General features: G+C 43.3%; 1 protein-coding gene across 1 annotated transcript in view; it reads right to left on the bottom strand.

Annotated features, from left to right (window-relative positions):
- Positions 1 to 18,965, bottom strand: part of CD99 (CD99 molecule (Xg blood group)) — a 50,981-nt gene that overhangs the window by 24,965 nt on the left and 7,051 nt on the right. The window contains exons 3-6 of the mRNA XM_014521624.2: positions 4,644 to 4,685; positions 3,503 to 3,553; positions 1,862 to 1,894; positions 1,427 to 1,453 (exon numbers count right to left, since the gene is read on the bottom strand). Coding sequence (XP_014377110.1) covers positions 1,427 to 1,453; positions 1,862 to 1,894; positions 3,503 to 3,553; positions 4,644 to 4,685 — 153 coding nt within the window. The remainder of the gene's footprint in view (positions 1 to 1,426; positions 1,454 to 1,861; positions 1,895 to 3,502; positions 3,554 to 4,643; positions 4,686 to 18,965) is intronic.

The raw sequence follows: 18,965 nt of genomic DNA, 5'->3' as shown, positions 1-18,965 counted from the left end.
TCCCCACTGCTGCTTCCCCTACCACAGCAGTGGGGAAGGGGATGAATTTAAGATGACCTTTCACTAATCAGACGATATACATGGAAGATTATAACCAGTTTATAATTTTATATGCATAAAAATTTAATTACTGGGGAGTCATCTTAAATGCAAAGTCTTCTTGAATTTGGGTAAATATGGCATATTACTCCCAGTCCCTTTTCCAGTGGATGTTTTCCATCCTACAAGTTTGAATCTCTAAAATTATAAGAAAAATAAGAATGGTATTTGGTTAACATTCATGATTGGTTATGGTAATTAAGAAAAGTTGGGATGTCATCCTGGGTAGCTTAATTCCTTTCCAACCTCTTTCAGCCGATAGGGAATATAGGCCATCAGAAGAGTATTTAATCTGTGATATTAAAAACTATCGCAGTGCAGCTGTAAGGCACTGTGGGATAAGAGAGCCAAGCCAAGTCTGAAACGAAACAATTAGGAACTAATTTAAGGTCAAAATTATACAGTCACTCTCTTCTACTGGTTTTATCTCTTCACAGGACACAAATTCAGGTGCATTCATCAGAATTTTAGTTTTCAGAAAACCCTAGGATTTCATTTGTACTCTTTACGGCAGATTTGCTCAAAATACGGTAAATGGAATAAACATGTCCTAAGATACAAAGACAAGGCTTGTGACAAAGTAACTTATTTTTCAATTTTTATAAAACAAAGATCACCCAATTGCTTCTCCAAACATCTTAATCAGTTTAAAAGCCAGCCACGTTCAAGTTTATGAAGTACATGGAAGGGAGAAGCAGGAAAGGGGATTCACACCCCACCCTACCTTTGTGCAATACAGGCTCATTGAATTCTCCGAGCTCACCAGCCTGTCAGTGCAGCTCCTGACCAGAATCACTGCTTTGTTGTGGCTCTAGGACATATGGGGCAAATGCTGCCACTGCATCCCCACTCCAACTTGCCCACTGGCAAATTTGGCAGCAGATTTAAAGAGGAGGGGGAACCTACAAGGCTGCAGCTGACCAGGAGGTATGCCAATGATCTGGTGAGCTCAGAGAGGTCACTGTGCATGCCGCATGCATTTGAAGAGGGGTTGGGCTGCACCCTCCTAACCCCACCCATGACTACATTATATGATTATTAGCCCTCCTACTGAAGCTGTACTTTGCCATGGCTCTGCCAAGCATATTTGCAAACAGATCCCAAGCATCATGCTCTTTCTGAAGAAGGAAAAGAGCCATAAAGAGCCAATGTTTTCTAAATGAACAATGTCACCACTGCATCTTCAGTAGCAAGTTAATTTGGCACCACAATCTTCTGAAAAGCATGGTTAATAGAAATCAACAGCATGGCAACAGCACAAACACAAATACCATTCAGACACAAATACCATTCAGAACAGAATTCTTACCACCAGAATTGCCATTACCTTCAGGATCACTTAAACTTTCATCACCTATTAATAAACATTAAAAAGGTTTAAATCTACAAGCTTTTAAAGAAGAGAAGCAAGCTGAATACTCAGCCTCAGAGTCATCATATTGGATATAGTTTCACCCCAATGCTGCAATAAGCTTTGCTCACACAAACTGCTAAATCCATGAATAACTGCCTGTTAGCTATAACTAAAAGGCTTAAGTCTTAAACCAGGTAAATTGTTTTTCCTCCTTAACTAAAATAATATAACTGAACTTCAGTTGGCTGAGCAGTTAATGTTAGTCCTCAAAAGGAGGTAAAATTAAGATGTTTATTCCAATTACCTTTGTTTCAATCAAGAATTTTTTGTTCAAATCTATTTAAATGTCCTCAGTAAGATAATGTTGGACCACATCAACAATAGTTTTTGAAATATAATGATACATACCACCACCCAAGGCATCCTCTAGAGAGAAATCATCTAGAAAGACCAAGAATAACTTTTGAAAATAAAACTTAATTTAAACAAAATGTGCATGACTAAAACAAACAAAATAAAGAAAATAAACAATATCACAAAGTTGTTTGCCTATTTGAGTAGTGCCATGTAAAAACATTGAAAATTAGGGCCAGAAGAGACTTCTAGTCCAGCCCCCTGCTCAAGGCAGTATCATCCCTAACTAACTAAGCCATCCCAGTCAAATGTTTCTAATCTGCCCTTGAAAGTTGCCAAAGTTTCTACTGCTTACTCTCACAGTGAGAAAGTTCTCCCTGGTCCCCAACCTAGATTTCCTCTGCTGCAGTTTGAGACCACTGTTACAAGCCCTATCCCTTCAGCCATAAAGAAGAGTCTATCTCCATCCTCTTTAACCCTGACCCTCCCTTCAGGTATTTAAAAATTATCATCAAATCCTCGCTCAGTTCTCTCTTCTCCAGACTAAACCCTACTTCTTTCAGCCTTGTTCTCAAGTCATGCTTCCCAGGTCTCTAATCATTGTTATCTCTCTCCACTGGACACTTTCTACTTTATCCACATCTTTCTTGAAATGTAGGACCCAAAACTGGACACAGGACTCCAGGTGAGGCCTCATTAGTGCTGAACAGGCTGAAAGAATTATTTCCCTTGATTTGCAAGTGACACTCAAGTATGTTGTTGGCTCCCACTCCCTCCTCCCTTCCCCCCTGCCCCAACTCAAACAACTGTTGGTTCATATTGGTTTCATGGTCTACTGTAACCCCTAAGTCCTTTTATATAGTACTAGTCAATCATTCCCCAGTCTGTACTTGTACACGAGAGGCTTTGTGACATGATGGATCTATTAAATACAACCATTTAGGTAACTATTAAATCAAAAAAGCCATGGGAACATACCAACCTTCTCATGGTATCTGTCTGTTCATGAGATTATGGAGTAAAATATAATTCACCACAGCAATGGAAAATTTAGAAGTACAAAAACTCAATTGCTAAATAATTTGAAAAAAATGCCCCTAAGTTTAAACATCCACATGCTCGTATCATTGCTTGGAAGTCTGAAAATATAAAAACACTTTTTTCCACACAAAAGCCTCCTACTGAATGAAGAGATTAAGGGAAGTATTATTCCTACAAAAAAATAAGAGCAATTCCAAATTCTACATGTGTGAAAGGGGAAACTATAGTTTATCTGGCTCAAAAGGACAGAAAAGAGTGTTGTGTTTATATTTTGAATATAAAATTTAAGATCTCAAATATTTACATTCAAGAAAATTAAACTATTTTGCTACGATGCATAAATAAACATTTGTTATGGTAACATTAACCTTTGTGTATACCCTTTGTATTCCTCATTTTTGCACAACAGTGGCATCTTTAAAATGCTCCACATAACTAAACTCATTCAATTATTTAAAAAGAACTAATAACATGGTAGCACTGGGGTCAGGTGATCAATTAACAAAAAAGAAAGCATGGGGAGCGATCTTACTCACCCATACTAACCCCATTCCAAATACCTTGAAAAGAACAATGCTGTCTGAATAGCAGAAAGGTAATCTATTATCTGAAATAGTCCAAGGTCTTAAAAGCTGAATTCAAATAACTACTCACCTGAGTGTGGCTTTTTGGTAGGTATACCAGGTTGCTTTGAAGTTGATACATCTACAGAAGATGATAAAGTTGAAACATCTGTGAACACACTACATCTGTGTTTTTCCTATAAAAAAAAAAATGTCCTACAACTCCCAAGCCACAGCCCCCACCCCCTGCAGTGCTGCCAGTGCCCCTCATTCCCAACCCACAAACCCATGCCCCTCCCTCCCAGCAGGGCTGGGGCGGGGGGGGGGGAGGGCGACACTGTCCCTGTTCAGACCCAGCTGGAACACAGCGGCTGCAGCAGCTCTGACTTGCGTAGGTGGCAGCAGAGTGAGTTCGGCCCCAGCAAAGGCTGGAAGGATGAGGGGAAGCTTGTGGTACCCTCCACCCTGGGCTGGGGCTCCAGCACTGAGCCTGGTGGCTTGGACATAGCTCCCCTGCCCCCAAGCAGCGTCTCCTGGCTGCTCTGCCCCTGCAAACATGGGCACCGGCCCCAGTGCTGCCAGCCCAGCCATGCAACTCCTTACCACCTACAAAGGCCCTCTGACCCCTTCCCCCACTGCAGGGGCAAGCACCTTCCCCCCCTCCCCCTGCCCTGCCACAGCCCCAGTGCCCAGACACCTTCCCCCACAACTGGCAGGCACCCGTCCTGCCTCACACACCCATCCCCTCCACACATACCACCCCTCCTGCACCCACAGGCCCCTGGACAGTTTCCAGCCCTGGCCCTCCAACCTCTGCCCCCCATAAAAACTTATCTGCATCCAGTTGCCAGGCCTGCTCCCACTACCCTGCCTAGCTGTATGCTGTCCATTGCATGACTGCACACACATGGCGGCTTCCTCCCCCCCACCTGTGCATTTCCACCAGCCCCAAGCAGCTGCTTGCAGGCTGAAAGGCTGCTAGCCTGCAAGGAGAAAATCTGTGTTTTTCCCCTTTAAAAAAGGAGAAAATCCATCTCTCTCTCCTTTGAGAAAACCCACATTTTTGTGCAGGAAATGGGAACCCAGATCCCCGCGCATGAGCTTTCATAGGCAATGGCCCACTTCATCAGAAGCTCTGAATGGACTGAGAGAAACAAAAGGTTTTATAAGAGAAAGGGACAAAGGGAGGAAATTACACAAAGATGGTAACCTTGCTGAAATAGCTTACTTACCAAGGGCATCAGCTAAATCAAAGCCAAGGTCATCACCCTCACCTATTAAAAGAAGAACAAATAAAAAAGAGCATAAGTTTAAAGCTGAATGAGGAAAGAGGCTCTTCTGACTAAAATGTAAATCTAAAATCAGGAGGGTGCCCCATATAGAACTCAGAACTGGCATTTTCAGTATTGAACTTCTGCAAGGAGTGGAGACAGCTTTTTTCATCCAAGGCTTAAAATACCCCAATTGTTCCCACTTGCTTACAGTTGAAAAATATAGGGCATTGTTAAGATTCATCTCTGTAGAAAAATCTTAATATGGTTGGACTTGTGATCTGCTTTTGGTAACACACACCTCCCCATCCTTCCCTATGACTCACAGCTGCTGACCTGTGATCTTTAGTGTTTCCTCCACAGGCCTCCACGTAGCCAATAATAAAGCAGCATAACTGTTTTTCTTCTGAATGATATATCTAATCCAAGGATAGTAAGCATTCATAACACTGCCCCATTCAGACTCTCAACTGGCACTCCCCAAAAACCAAGGTGTGTATCACTTGGAGGGGCTAGAAAGATCCCTTCCCCCCTGCCATACCATCTGCATTTCCCCACCACCAACACCCCCGATTTCCATGAATAAGGACTATGCACCCACATAATATGCTAAATGTTAACAGGCTTCTTCCCTTGGCAAAAGAAGTGCTGTAAGCAGCACTCTTAGCACTCCTAACCCAGACCAGCAGCATCCCTTTGCTCTCAGCGCAGCAAGCCCAAATAAGGATATAAATAGGAGCGTGGAGCCCCAGGACAGTGAGGTAAGTAGTACAAATACAAAATGGAACATTTCTCCTGACTGTAGGGATGTGTCCGTCTTGCAGAATCCAGTTCCACATGTTTGTCTGGGATGTTTGAAGAACAGCGCAACCTCCACCAGTAAAGAAAGGGGTGCGTCCATTCCAGCCCTAGAATTCTATTCCCAAGCTAACTTTGAACGAGCTAATCAGCCTTCCTTTACTCAGTTTGGAGCATTCAGAGACAGCTTGGGTATCACAACACTACTGCATCGTTCCATACCAACATTCCTTAAAAAAAACAACAGGTCTCAGGACTAATAATTCTATTGATTAGCCAGGCAGCCAGAGGCAAACTACTACCCACATACAGAAAACATGCACACACCGAACAGCAAGATATCTAAGTTTCCCCTCAGAACATGACTACAGAAAATGAACAAGGACTGATCATTTCAAAATTTAACAGGACTGATAGATACAGCAGTAAAAGGTTCTTCCTTGTCTGTGGTACAGGACAACCCAAAGAGGATTCAGATAAGGTATGCACAACCTTCTTATTCAAAAAGGTACAATTACTAGATTAAACCGAAACCACAATACAGAAAGAAAAAAAGGCAAGATAAGATAAAACAAAAAGGTGACAAGATTGCGGACGACACCAAGTTATGGGGAAGTGTGGTCACTCTTGAAGATAGGCTAGAGTTACAGGTGGACCTAGACAGGCTAGCAAGTTGGGTGAATCGGAACTTGATAAAATTCAACGTTGAGAAATGTAAAGTGCTCCACCTTGGGACGAGCAAGCCCCAACACACCTACACGCCTGGCAGGACCAAACTGACTAGCACCACGAGTGAAAGGGACCTGGGGGTAATAATAGACCACAATATGAGTATGAGCTGGCAGTGCAACACTGTAGGCAGCAGGGCAAATAATTCTCTGTCATGCATCAATTGATGCATCTCCAGCAAAACCAAGGAGGTGATTCTTCCACTCTACTCAGCACTGATGAGACCGCAGCTAGACTACTGCATCCAGTTCTAGACTCCGCACTTCAACATGGATGTGGACAAGCTTGAGAGAGTCCAAAGAGCCACCTGTGTGTTCAGTCTTAAAAGGCAAGCCATACAAGAAAAGGCTGAGGGATCCGAGACTCTTCAGCCTCAGGAAAAGGTGAGAGGGGACCTGGTAGCAGCTTACTGCTACACTAGGGGAGTACATCAAGGGCTCAGTGAGCAATTGTTCACCAGGGCATCTGAGGGGAAAAGTCAGGTGTAGTGGCCACAAGCTCCTGGAAAACCAATTCAGGCTCAACATTAGGAAAAACTTCTTCACAGTCAGGGTATCCAAACTTTGGAATAAGCTCCCTCCAGATGCGTGCAATCACCTACCCTGGAAATCTTCAAGAGATTGCTGGGCCCAGATGCATCATACTCCTGAGCAGTGCTGCATAATGAAGCAGGCAAATTCATGCTGCACTGACTAAAGTTACTGAGCAGTGTTCTGATGCAGCGCATTTTAGGGTCAGGTTCTCCAAGAGCTGTATGGCCAACAGAGCCATCCCTAGGGATGTGCAGGGCCCAGGGCATATCAGGCTGTGCAGGGCCTGGGGTGGAGATGGCGAGTGGCTAGACTGCAGAGCAGGGGAGGGAAGGAAATGGCCGTAATGCGGCAGCCGCTGCAGGGCCTGTACGGCACTGTCTGCGGGGCCCCCCAAAGCCTGGGGCCCAGGGCAGCCACCCCACTCGCCCACCCCTAGGGACAGCCAAGATACTAAGTTCTTCTGAAAATGAAAAATGAAATCTGACTCCAAGGACAGGTGAAGAGGAGTTCTTGAAAATTTTGGTCAATACAGTGCACCAATTCTGAGCTAAGACTCCAAATTCTAATAAAGCTAAAATCTTTCATCCTAGAGAAATTGGGAGGGAGACTGAGTAGAGTTTGTAGAGTAAGGGTTAAACGTAAATATCTACTGGCATAACCTTAAAGGACATATTCTTTGTCTAGCTTAAGGATATTCCAATCAGCTGCTCAGATGCAAGACACACCAGTGATCTCTGTCCACGAACAGCATGTGTGAAGTTTACTTCAAGACTAGGAGGCTTTCTTGTGGCTTTCACCATCACAAAAAATCCACAGAAGCTCTCAAGCACTAACTAAAGCACAAATCTAAAAGAAATGATGCAACAACTATATCCTTTGAAACCCTGATTATCTCTAGCAACTGAAACAACTTGTTTCAAACAGAAAAAAGTTAGGTACATAATGTCTAGGGAACGGCCATTTCTGACCTAATAAAAAACTCCGAAGAGCTGAAGAGCCAAAGGGCATTTGAAGGGGGTGAAGAAGCTATTCAAATGGAAATTGGTTTGAGTGACTCAGAGAAGCTCCTTGAATGACAGTGGACTGAAAGAAAACAGAGGACTGTCCCTGAGCAGGTATCCAATTCTGTACATTTTTTTAAACACCCCATCACTATTCTGGTTCTTTCTCCTGCCATGGAAATTAAAAAAAAAAAAAAAGAGAGAGCTGGAACTATTCACCACCCAAACTATGTTGAGGCTAGTGTCACGATGGGCAGAACTGCACACAGGCAAAATACTTTGGAATACGTCGCACAAATAATTTAAAATGCACTGCAATTTGATTATTTGAAATTTAGGGCTAGAACCAGCTCTTCTGGGCTCACTGTTTCAGGCTCAATTGTTTGCCCACTCAGTATAGAGAAATCCATTAAACAAAAGCCATCTACTGCTCATTTCACATTCTAGTAGTATTATTTTCCAAAATAGTTAATGTCACTAGCCACCAAGAGAAAAAAAAACAACTTAGTAACACAGTCTATGAAAAAGTAAGAGCTTTTTTGCTGTCCATACACCTCTGCAAAAATTGCTTTCTTGAAACTTTTGAAGGGAGTAACCATAACGTCAGGATGAATCACTCTGGGAGGAAAAGAAAACTTGCAACTGCATTAGTCATGTCATTTTGGGCAGAGTTGTGTGGGCACTGTTCCTCTGGAGCAGGCAAAACATGACACAATGTTTACTCACATTGCCAAGCAGCAGTTTAAAATTAGCTCTGCAGAAACATACCAGCAAGTCTTCAGAGCTGAAGTCCAGTCCTGCAGTTTCCAGCTTTAGTTCCTCTTTAAGACTTCACTTATTAAAAAACAATTTTGTCTGGGTACGGTTTAGTTTCTATTGCTAGCTTTGTGGTAACATCAAGGAGCCCTACAGCTGGACCAGGACCTACTGTGCTAGGTACTGAACAAACAAGACGAAGACTGCCCCTGGCTCAAGAGATTGCAAATCCAAGTGATACGAACAGACTATTCGCCCACAGATTATTTTCAACATGCTGGTAGAACCCATGTTCCATCACCCAATGTTTCCAATCAGAAACACATTAGTGAATATGACAAAACTTTCACTAGCACAGTTAAGCATGACATACTCAACTTACAGCACTTTAAGTCAATCTATACTGACAACTATTTATAAAAGTTGCTTTTTTCCCCATTTAAAGTGCATTTATTGCCATGACTTTAGAACACTTTAAAATGGGTACAGTGCTTTAAGTGAACCCTTGTTAAATGAGGTCTTAAAATCTGAAGCACTGTATTTTACAGCACTTTAGCAACCTACAGCACCTTAAATAACTTCTGTACTCTGGTCAGTGGAGAAGTCCCAGGAGGCTGCAGAGCACCCCTGCCTCCTAGCCTGGAAAGGGAGGCTTAGAGTCCCATCCCCCCCTCCCCCCCAACACTGCACTTCTATCACGTTTAAGAGCACAACAACTTTATAGTGCTATAAAAAGTACTCTAAATTACAGCGCTGCAAGACATGCATGGAGCCCTTCTGTATGCACCTTACAGTAAAAAAAACCCAAAAAACAAAAAAACCCAACTTACCTTGCTTTCCATTTGCACTCTTTATTTTCCTCAAGAAAATAAAGAATGCAAATGAAAAGCAAGATTAAAATTTCCTGAGGAAAAAAAGCAATTATTAAAGCATGCTGATTCATGACTACACCTTTTTTTGCACCAATAAGAAAGGTGTGTTAACAAACAATATAGTTTTATATTTATTTCCAGATAATGTCAACAATGCAACTAGTAGCCCTTGCAAAGAACTACAACAAATTAACTGGAAATGGAAACACACACCAACTGCTGAAACTTCCTTAGCCTGACGAAGGGTTTTTGAACCAGAAAGCTTGCTTAATAATTGTTTTCCAACTATTTAAGTTGGTCTATAAAAGACATCAGATTCACCCAAACAACCTTGTCTGAAATGAAGAAAGTATACTTTCCCCAGGAGCAAAGCACACTCCTATGTTATGTTATTTTATTAAACTCTGGTTACGTGCTCAAACGATTGCCACAAACAGTTTTGACTCTCTAAATTCTGGCAGCAAATATACATTAGCTGGATATTACTTTAATGGATTACACTATTTTCAGTTTCAAATAGTTTTTTTTTAATGCATTTAAATCATTCATTTAAAAAAAAAAAAAGTTATCCGCTCTTAAGATTACTTGTTCATATGCAGAAGTCTCTCGCAGGCCTTTATATTTATGCATAAAGAATTATTCCTAGACACCTTTGCAAAATATCTCACTGCTAGCATGAAGAGGAAAAGAAAACATATTTTTCCTGTCATTCTCTAAATTCCTAAACCTCAGCATCAGAATAGACATCTCTAAGCAGAAGTAAAAATGTACAAAAGAAGTGACTTCCTATTCAAAATTCTACCTTTCTCCTATGGATTGAACTCATGTGTTAGCATGGCAGCTGTGACATACAGGATTTTAGGGTACAATTGCCAATGATAATTTAAATTCAGATCTACAGCAATGCGCATCAAAACTGGATAAAGAAGCTAGGAACTGGGACACATTTTGTGCCTGAGCAAATCTATTCAGAGAAGTGCAACAGGAACAAAAGCCAAAAAAACAAGTTCTTGTCTGGATTTATGGGGAGCCTTCAGTTTAGGAATAAAGGACAAAAGGTGGAGTGTTTTGATTCAGTAGATAAGCATCAGAGGATACAAAAGAGTAGGGTACAGAAGAGTTCATAGGATTTGGCATGAGCCACTCGACATTAATAGTAAGGCTCTTGATAGTTATTATCCTGAAACAAGAGCCAGCTCTACCTCATAGTAACAACAAATCTGAGGGACCTCTGGAAGGCATTCATTTGATCCATGGCCCCAGAACCAATGACCAAACTTTAAATCAGTACCACAGTCCAATCAGGTCCACAATGCTCAATCAGGTTAGAGACCAAGTACTGCATGTCTAAAATGGGTACAACCACTCCCTTAAACCAGAGATTCCCAATCCCCAGGCCGTAGCCCAGTGCTGAGCTATGAAGGGTTGGCTGCCACACCGGAAGTGATCGTGGACCGGCAAACCATGGACCAGAAGTGCTCGGGACAGTGAGGACTGGCAGCCAGTCCACTTTTATACCGAGTATAAAAAAAAAAAAAAAAAAAAAAGGGTTGGCTGCCAGTCCACAGGATGCCAGTCAGTCACTTCCAATCTGCAGTTTGCCAGTCCGTGGTCTAAAAAGGTTGAGGACCACTACCTTAAATGGGTGTGTCAAAGCAAAATCAGTTTGCGAGCTGCTTTCTCTGTCCGAGCTGCTGTGCTGATACGGCCAGCACCCAAAGGATTAATTAATGCTACTGCTCTTCCCCACCAACTGCTGCCAAATTTGGTCTCCAGCAGTGACCAAAAACCATAAAATCAGCACTGGGGAAAAAGGGAGCCTGGGCAATGGTAGATTTAACTCCATGGGTGCTGGCTATGCTGACACCACTATGGCACCAGATTCGACTGAAACACCCCACAGGCCAGATGGCCCATCTTTCATGGGCCGTATATTTGACTCCCCAACTTAGAGGATTCAGAAGCACCTTAGAGTACTCAGCCCAAAGCGCCTTACAAAGGACTGAAATATCTGCCACATTCCTGGGAAAGTTACTCCTCCCAACACACCAGATTTCATTCTAATAGAGCTCATATATTCCCACTATAACACATGATGATTTTATCTAGTGGTTAGGTCACTAACAAGGTATTTGGGTAACTTGGGTTGAATTCCCTTCTCTGACAAATAATGTGCATTACCACAGGCAAGTCACCGCCAGCCCAATCCTCTTTGACCTGTTAGGCACCAAAAAAAACTTTAAGATACCAAGGTGTGATTTTATTCCACCTCTGCTCAAGTCCCTGAAAAACAGCTTATCTACCTGCCCATTGCTTTGTGTGACTTCGCCTTAAGGCTAAAATACAGAAGTATCTGACAAAAGCTACAAAAGTATGTTTATTATTTTCTTTTTAATCAAAGGCCTTGAGCAGGGTACAATAGGATCACACTTAGGTGCTTAATCCCAGTTAAGTGTCTAATAGGTGGAATAGGATCTGACCCTTAGCCTCTCTCAGATTCCTCACCTGTCAAGTAAGGGTAGTGGTTTTACTCTGCCTCAGGGATGTTACTAAAATAAGATACTATGATAATGAAAGATACTACCTTCAGTTTCATCGGCTTGTGATATTTGCAGCTACTTAAAGTTCCAGCTACTTGCATCAAGAGACAAAGAATTTCAGCTTTTTTTTTTATTTTATTAAAAGAATTATATCCCTCATTCCTTCACAGAAAAGTTTGAAAATAAAGCAAGTATTCCACAAAAGTTCAGTAACTAGAAGGCAAAGAAAGAGCACTAGTTTTAAGAGAAAATAAGTTTCATGTCTTTTAATCCAATCATGATTTTTTGAAGGTTTAGGTTTGACAGCACTGTACACCGCACTTGTTGTCACATCACTTGAGCACTGGCCACAATCATAACATTTCCAAAGCAAATGTTTTATTCACCCACTGAACTGGGTGACCAATTGAAGAAAGCCTTTAGGAACATATTTTCCAAAAAGGTGCTACAGGTCTTGCTCTTCTTTTATGCGCAAGTACATATGCATCTGCAAGCGCAAGATGCCAACATAAGCACATATGATTTAGTTCAATAACTGTACAAACATTCAAACTCTTTGGAAATATTTGTATTCTGATTTTTGCACCAACATGCTGGGGCTCACTCTGGAAGACAGAATCTTGGCAACTGGAAGTCTAACTGTCCATAATATGCACCTTTCATTTTGCCTGCCCAGGAGACATTTAAATCCAAATTGGCAGTATTTATATTATTTACAACTCTACCTCTGGTCTCATAGGCCTCAAGGGCCTATAACTGCCTTAACTACAGCCTTGCATCTCTTCTTGCCTAGTCTCCTTCCACCTTATCACATCTTTGCCTATGTATTCTAGATCAGTCTTTATGTTATCTTCCATCACTGCCCTCAGCTACCTTGAGGTCTGATATCCTCCACCTTCAAAGTTTATTCTGCTAAAAAGTTAGCATGTTGCGTTCTCACAAATCTTACAAGCTTGTGATTAAAAACTGACTTGGCCTGGCCCCAATTAGGATTTCTTCACCAGTTAGACACTTATGAGAACATTTATGCTTACCATATAGAATCCTTTTTTCTCCAAATATCCCCTTCACAACGGACAAGCTGTCAAAATCAATTCATTGTCACCTCCATGCTTATCAAGGCTAAGTCATCTGAATCCTGTTTCATGACACTGTTCACTGATGCTTTCTGCTTTTACAAGACAATCAGAAGTTTGTCAGTTTTAGGGATAGTTTTTTCCTTGCTTTCTGCTCCAGATAATCAAAGTGTCTAAAACAACCAAGCCATCAGTCCAGTACAAAGATTCAGATGAATCACAAGCAGAAAAAAGCTTCTCAGGAAACTGTAGAGCAAGAGATTTTAAAGTTAACCAAAGGTAGGAATCTCATACCAAAGAAAATGCATCCAGGTACAAGTGTCACCATTTTCAAAAGCATTTTGGGTTCTTGAATTGTAGCATTGAGTCCTTTATTAAAGAATTAACAAAAACGTGACAAAGTGTGAATACCACAAAAGATGTAAACAGACAATTGTTTAGGGTGCAGACAGAAGTCCAGCTCCCAGCTGTAATTCCGAATGATTTTTGCAAAGCATTCTGAGTTATGTTACCCCAAACCAAACATAAGTTCACTGTTGGGTTCCAGGGGGGAGGGGAATCTAGTAGGCCTGTGCGAGTAGGCAGGTATTCGATGTGGCTTTGGATCCGGCCGCTTCGGATGTCAGCAATATGATCTGGAGCTCCGGATCGGTTTGCCGCTTCAATCTGGCCAAAGTGGCTCCGAAGCTTCAGAGCCACCTCAGAGATCCGGCCACAGGGTACAACGGGGAATCAACAAAATATCTATAACTTTGTTTTGTCTCTGATTTGGGTGAAACTTTAGGGGTGGTAGCCTCTGCTGAGGGCATGAAGCCTGCCACGTTTCAAGATGATAGGTACAAGGGTTTAGGGAGAACTGCACCCCAAATTTTTGAAAGCAAAACTAATGTCACATGTATGTGTTACACCACAGGGTGGTGAAAACTGCAGGGTTGGTAGCCCCTGGTGAGGCCACAAAGCCTGCCAAGTTTCAAGAAGATAGGTGCAGGGGTTTGGGGGGAACTGCACCTCAAGCTGCCGACAGGCAAAACTCGTGACATAGATGACCGTGTGTGTGAAGGCGCAGCGAGCTGAAAATTGCAGGGGTGGTGGCCCCTGCCAAGGCCACGAAGCCTGCCAGCTGTGTGTGTGTTTCGCTGGAGGATTCTGTCTTCTGGGGCCCTGCACCTCAAGCTGCTGACAAGCAAAACTCGTGATGTGGGTAGGTGACACTATGTGTGTGTTAAAGTGCGCCCTTCCTGGCGCTTGGGCCTCTGCACAACACGTCGGTGTGCCCCAGTGAGGCCTCCTCCTCCCCTACAGCCTCATGTCCAGTCCACCACTTTATGTGACAACACCTAAAATAACTTAGCTGGCTCAACACCAGTAACATCAGTAGCAGCAGCAAAGGTACCCAAACGGAACTGTCACAGAGCCTACTGTTTTATAAAGGAATTGACTGCAAGAAACAAAGATGTTGTGTTGTGTTGGACAGATGATGTTACTCATGGTGTGTGATGGCTTATCTTGTGTTTTTTATGTCTATGTGTATTATGAAAAAAAGGAGTACTTAAAAAATGTATCTTTGGAAGCTTTACGGTTGAAAACCGCTTTGTCAGGCGGAGGAAGTACCTGCAGTTGGTCCTGGATGGAAGGAGTAGTAAAGAAGCCAGAGGCTGGCCTGGCCCGCAATGCAAGGCCAGAGGCGGGCCTGGCCCGCAATGCAGGCAAGAAAGCCAGTCAGTGAAAATGGAAACGGAGGCATCAGGGGGTGAGAAACAGACTGGGGTGGGGGGTAGGGGGGAAAAGGGGGATGAAGCAGTGCAGGTAAAAGTGTAGAGGTGCCTGATGTCTGGCAGGTTGCAGTGCGCCAGAATTCCACTGTGTATACTGAGTCCATAAGTTTCTGTACCTACTACCTAGGAGGCTGATGAAGTGCAGTTCATAGGCCCAGCTCTGAAAAGTGGTTTGTACATTCAAACAAGCACCTAACCTCATCACCAGAACTGAAGCCAACTTCCTACAGCTCAAAACACAAAACCTGCCAACGATCGCCAGTACCCCACAAACTGCACACCAGAATCTATCAAAGACAACAAAACCCAACTACCTGTGGGGGCACATTCCTCACCAAAAAAACCCCAAAACAAAACACTCTGCCTCCAGTCTCTCAGGCCTGATCCTGAGAGGGAACAAATTACAATGCAAACAACTTTTCAGAGCTGGGCCTATCACCAAATAATTTTGCATGCTGTTTTATCACCAGATGTGTTATTGGACTTGTACACAATCCTTCAATTTGTTTAACTTTTAGCAGCTAAATACAAACATTTTTTTCACTGCGCTGTAAGTTCTGCTACAAGTCCCAGACTTAATGGATTGGGAGAGCTGCAATTTAAACAACATTTAATGAGTCAGCTATTAAGTAGTATAATAGAAAGATTACAGCCAGCTGTCCAAATGTTTGGTTCAGTTATAAAAATGCAGATATGCGATTCAGAAATATAATAAAAGTCCACAAACATCCATTTCTATAGCTGAAACATTTAAATATTTATTTTCAGCTTGCTTATTTTACATTTGATAGCATACTACAAAAACAACTGAAGTTACATAAGTATTCATAAATATTCAGTTGTCATTTGCATGGATTTCATACAGTGATAAGAAAAGAAAACCATTTAAAAAACATAAAAATCTAATTTTTAGAACCACAAAAATCTGAACAGGATACAAAAGCAGATGTACTATCTTGAAGAAGCTACACAAAGTGTTCTATAAAGATCAAAACACATTTCAAATTTAGTACGTCTTTACTATTAAACATTCAGAAGAGAATATATTAGATTACAGAGCAGGAAAAAAGAAAGAACAAGAAATTGAGCTATTTAAGCTAGTAACACGAAACAACAAAAACCTCAACAATAAACCTACCAATAAAGCTGTGCAATTAATCCTCATTTTATCAGGATAAAAAACTAGTTTGAATTGCCTCTGCATAGCGTAACAAACTCAGAGCCCCTAAAATGGAATCAGCGCTGCATCTAAAATTTCCTTTCTACAGAAAATAGAATTTAGTTAAAAGTAATTGCTTATAATACAAACAATATATGCAGAGCAAATTTAGATATTCATTACTTGGAGGAGCTGTAAAGGTGACTTCAAGTACCAGAGATTTTTCACGTCTTCTGATATTTGTAAGTTAACAAGTCATTGCAAAGTAGCTTCTTATTTTACCTCCTTCAATAGCATTATATAAAAAGTTCAGTTGGAATTGCCTATATAAGATTTGTTACTTTTACTTAAAGAACAAGTCAACTCGTGACACAGTAGAGAGCATAATATGCCCCATCTATAGTAAACCAGTGTATTGCCTTCACCCATACTCGACAGCATATTAAAGAGGTTTTGCAAATTCAAACACACCCAATCAAGCATTTTTCTGTAGGTGTGAACGAGAAGGATACTCTTTTCTGTAATTTCAGGTTCACAAAACAGCCAGTTCAAATTTTAAGACTAGGAACGACTTTCAAAAAGCAAGAGCCTGAACTGATTCAACCATTACAGGTTATTCTAACCTGCCTGGGCAAACCAGTTTGTAACAGGACAAACATGCTCTCTGGACTGAGACAATGCCAGCAGGTGCTCAGGCCAGGCGCAGGGGGTGCTAGAGCCAGCCCTCACCTGCAGGGAAGTTGTGCTGGGGGGGCAAGGCCAACCCAGGCTGAACTGGCTAGAGAGGGGTTTAATTCCCCTTCCCTGTGCCACCAGCAGGGACCCCAGCCCTGGGTCTGCCCGCACTTCCCCCTCACTGCTGCAGCAAGGGGGAACCATGGCCCCTGAGGCAGAGCGGGGCAGGGAAGAGAGTTAGTTTCCCCTCTACCCCACTGGCAGCTGGGTGGCTCCCCGCCTGGAATGGGCCCTAGGCCATCCTATCTGCTGGCGGCCAGAGGAATAACCCCATCCCTGCCTACCCATGGGGCCCTTCCTGGCTATGCCCTCCCTGTCACAGCAGCAGGAGGGGCAGAGCCCTTACTGGGTGCAACAGCTCCTCTCACACTGTGGGGGAGAGCGAGCTCCTTCCTGGTGAGGGGCTGCAATGCGGGCTTGGGCTGCACGTGGCAGCGCAGGGGCCTGGGGCCACAGCCCTGCAAGCCTCAACAGCGCCGCCACACTCCACAACTGCTCCGCCAGCCCCGCAGTGCAGCCCCGCTGGGAAGTCATGATGGGCTCCTGCCCGTTGGGCACTCACTACTCACCACTCCAGCTGCCAGGAGGGGTGGGACCAGCCCCCACTGTTCGTTCTGTGCCAGGGAAAGCCATTGAGGTGGCTTATTCAGCCCCCCATTATTCCCCACCAAGCTTCAGCTGCGGCCCAGCCTGGCAGACCCTGTGGCCAGCAGCTGAATAAGCCTGTTGCTGCCGGGAGGGGGCTTGCTTCAAGCACAGAGGGGCCACTTGTACTGCAGATGGGTCTGCCCAGCCCAGCCACTGCTGCCCTGTGCTGGGAGACAGCTCCCTGCTGGCAAGAGGGGGCTTATTTAGCCACTGTCTCCAAGCACAGGGCAACAGCGGCCAGGCCGGCATACCTTCCAGCTTGCAGGGCTCCCCACAGGTCAGGAAATTTGGCAGTCAGGGAGAGACAGCAGTGATAATTGCTGCAGCTTCCAGAGAGGCAGCAATTTAGGCTGCCACAATTATGGACCTGTGGGGAGACCCGAGGGCCCCTATATATTAGTAGTGTTTCATTTAAATCATGGAAAAAATGTGGATTTGGGGATTAACAGAATATTGGGGATTTTTTTTAATTGGAGAAAATTTAAAAAAAAAAAAAAATTAATTCTGCTCATCAATTACATGTCAGTAAACTGTTCCGTGGTGACTGCTGCCTCGTCCCACGTTTAACTTAACACAGTGAGTGCAGTTAAAAAGTGAGCACAATCAAGCAGTTCAGCACATAAGCACCTTCATAGCATTGCAAGGTTGTTCCCTTTCGGATATGATATGAAGATAAAATTTATCAGTTAATACATCTTGTCTTTGCATCTCACAGCTCTGCAGTTCCAACAGTTACAGCAGACTCTGTGATCCCAGAGGGTGTCATTTGGTCAGAGATGGACTGGCCACGTGATGCCATGCCAGACTAGTACGAGGAGGAGGCATTGCTACTAGGGAAGTGTATGTGAAAGCAGAAGGGGGAGAGGGGAAAGAAAGTAATGACTCTCCAGCAAGGCATGCCAAGATGCTAGCTCAGCAGCCTCTCTAGCAGCAGAGCACAACTAGTGCATGTCCTGGCATGAACATGGATCTATTCCTAACAAATACTAACTTTAATAAGTCATAATATTTAAATGATTTGCAACCCCTGCAAGTGAACATGTGATATTGCCCCAATTCTAGTTGTACTCTGCATAGGCCCAACTATAGAGCTAGCATCTCAGCAAGCATGCTGCTTTTACCATGATCCATCACAGGAGGGAAGTAGAACTTCTTCCCTCAACAGAGGGGTGTCAAACCCATCTGGCTCCATGAGCTGGATGAGTGCCATGGGGCCAGTCCACTGACCAGGTCAGGCTCACAGAGCTCGTGCCCACATGCCTGATCCAATGCATGTGGCATCCTCGCAGGGTCAATCCAGGACCTGGGCCCAGTGAGCGCCATGGGAAGTGCAGCCTGGGACCCAGCCTCAGCAGGCGTCATATGCATCGTGGGTCCACTCTGGCACAGCATGTGGGTCAACAGGGCAGCATCAGGGAATGGGTTATGGGGCTCCACAGGCCACAGGACAGACCACGGGCCATGTCTGACACCTCTGCCTTAATGGGTTCATATAGCTCCTGCCCTTTCAGAACTCAAAATTCCTCCTGAAGGTTCTCTCATTTTCTTTTTTATTAAGATACAATAACCATAACTACAAATGTAAAGGGGACAGACCTGAAAGCACTGGAACATGAACACTGAAATTAAACATGCAAAGGAAAAGAGGACTAAATTGTGGG

The sequence above is a fragment of the Alligator sinensis genome, unplaced genomic scaffold, assembly GCF_000455745.1.
Source record: "Alligator sinensis unplaced genomic scaffold, ASM45574v1 scaffold395_1, whole genome shotgun sequence".
NCBI classification, from domain to species: Eukaryota; Metazoa; Chordata; order Crocodylia; family Alligatoridae; genus Alligator; species Alligator sinensis.
Note: the sequence above shows the minus strand (reverse complement) of the source record. Positions and strands in the feature narration are given on the sequence as shown.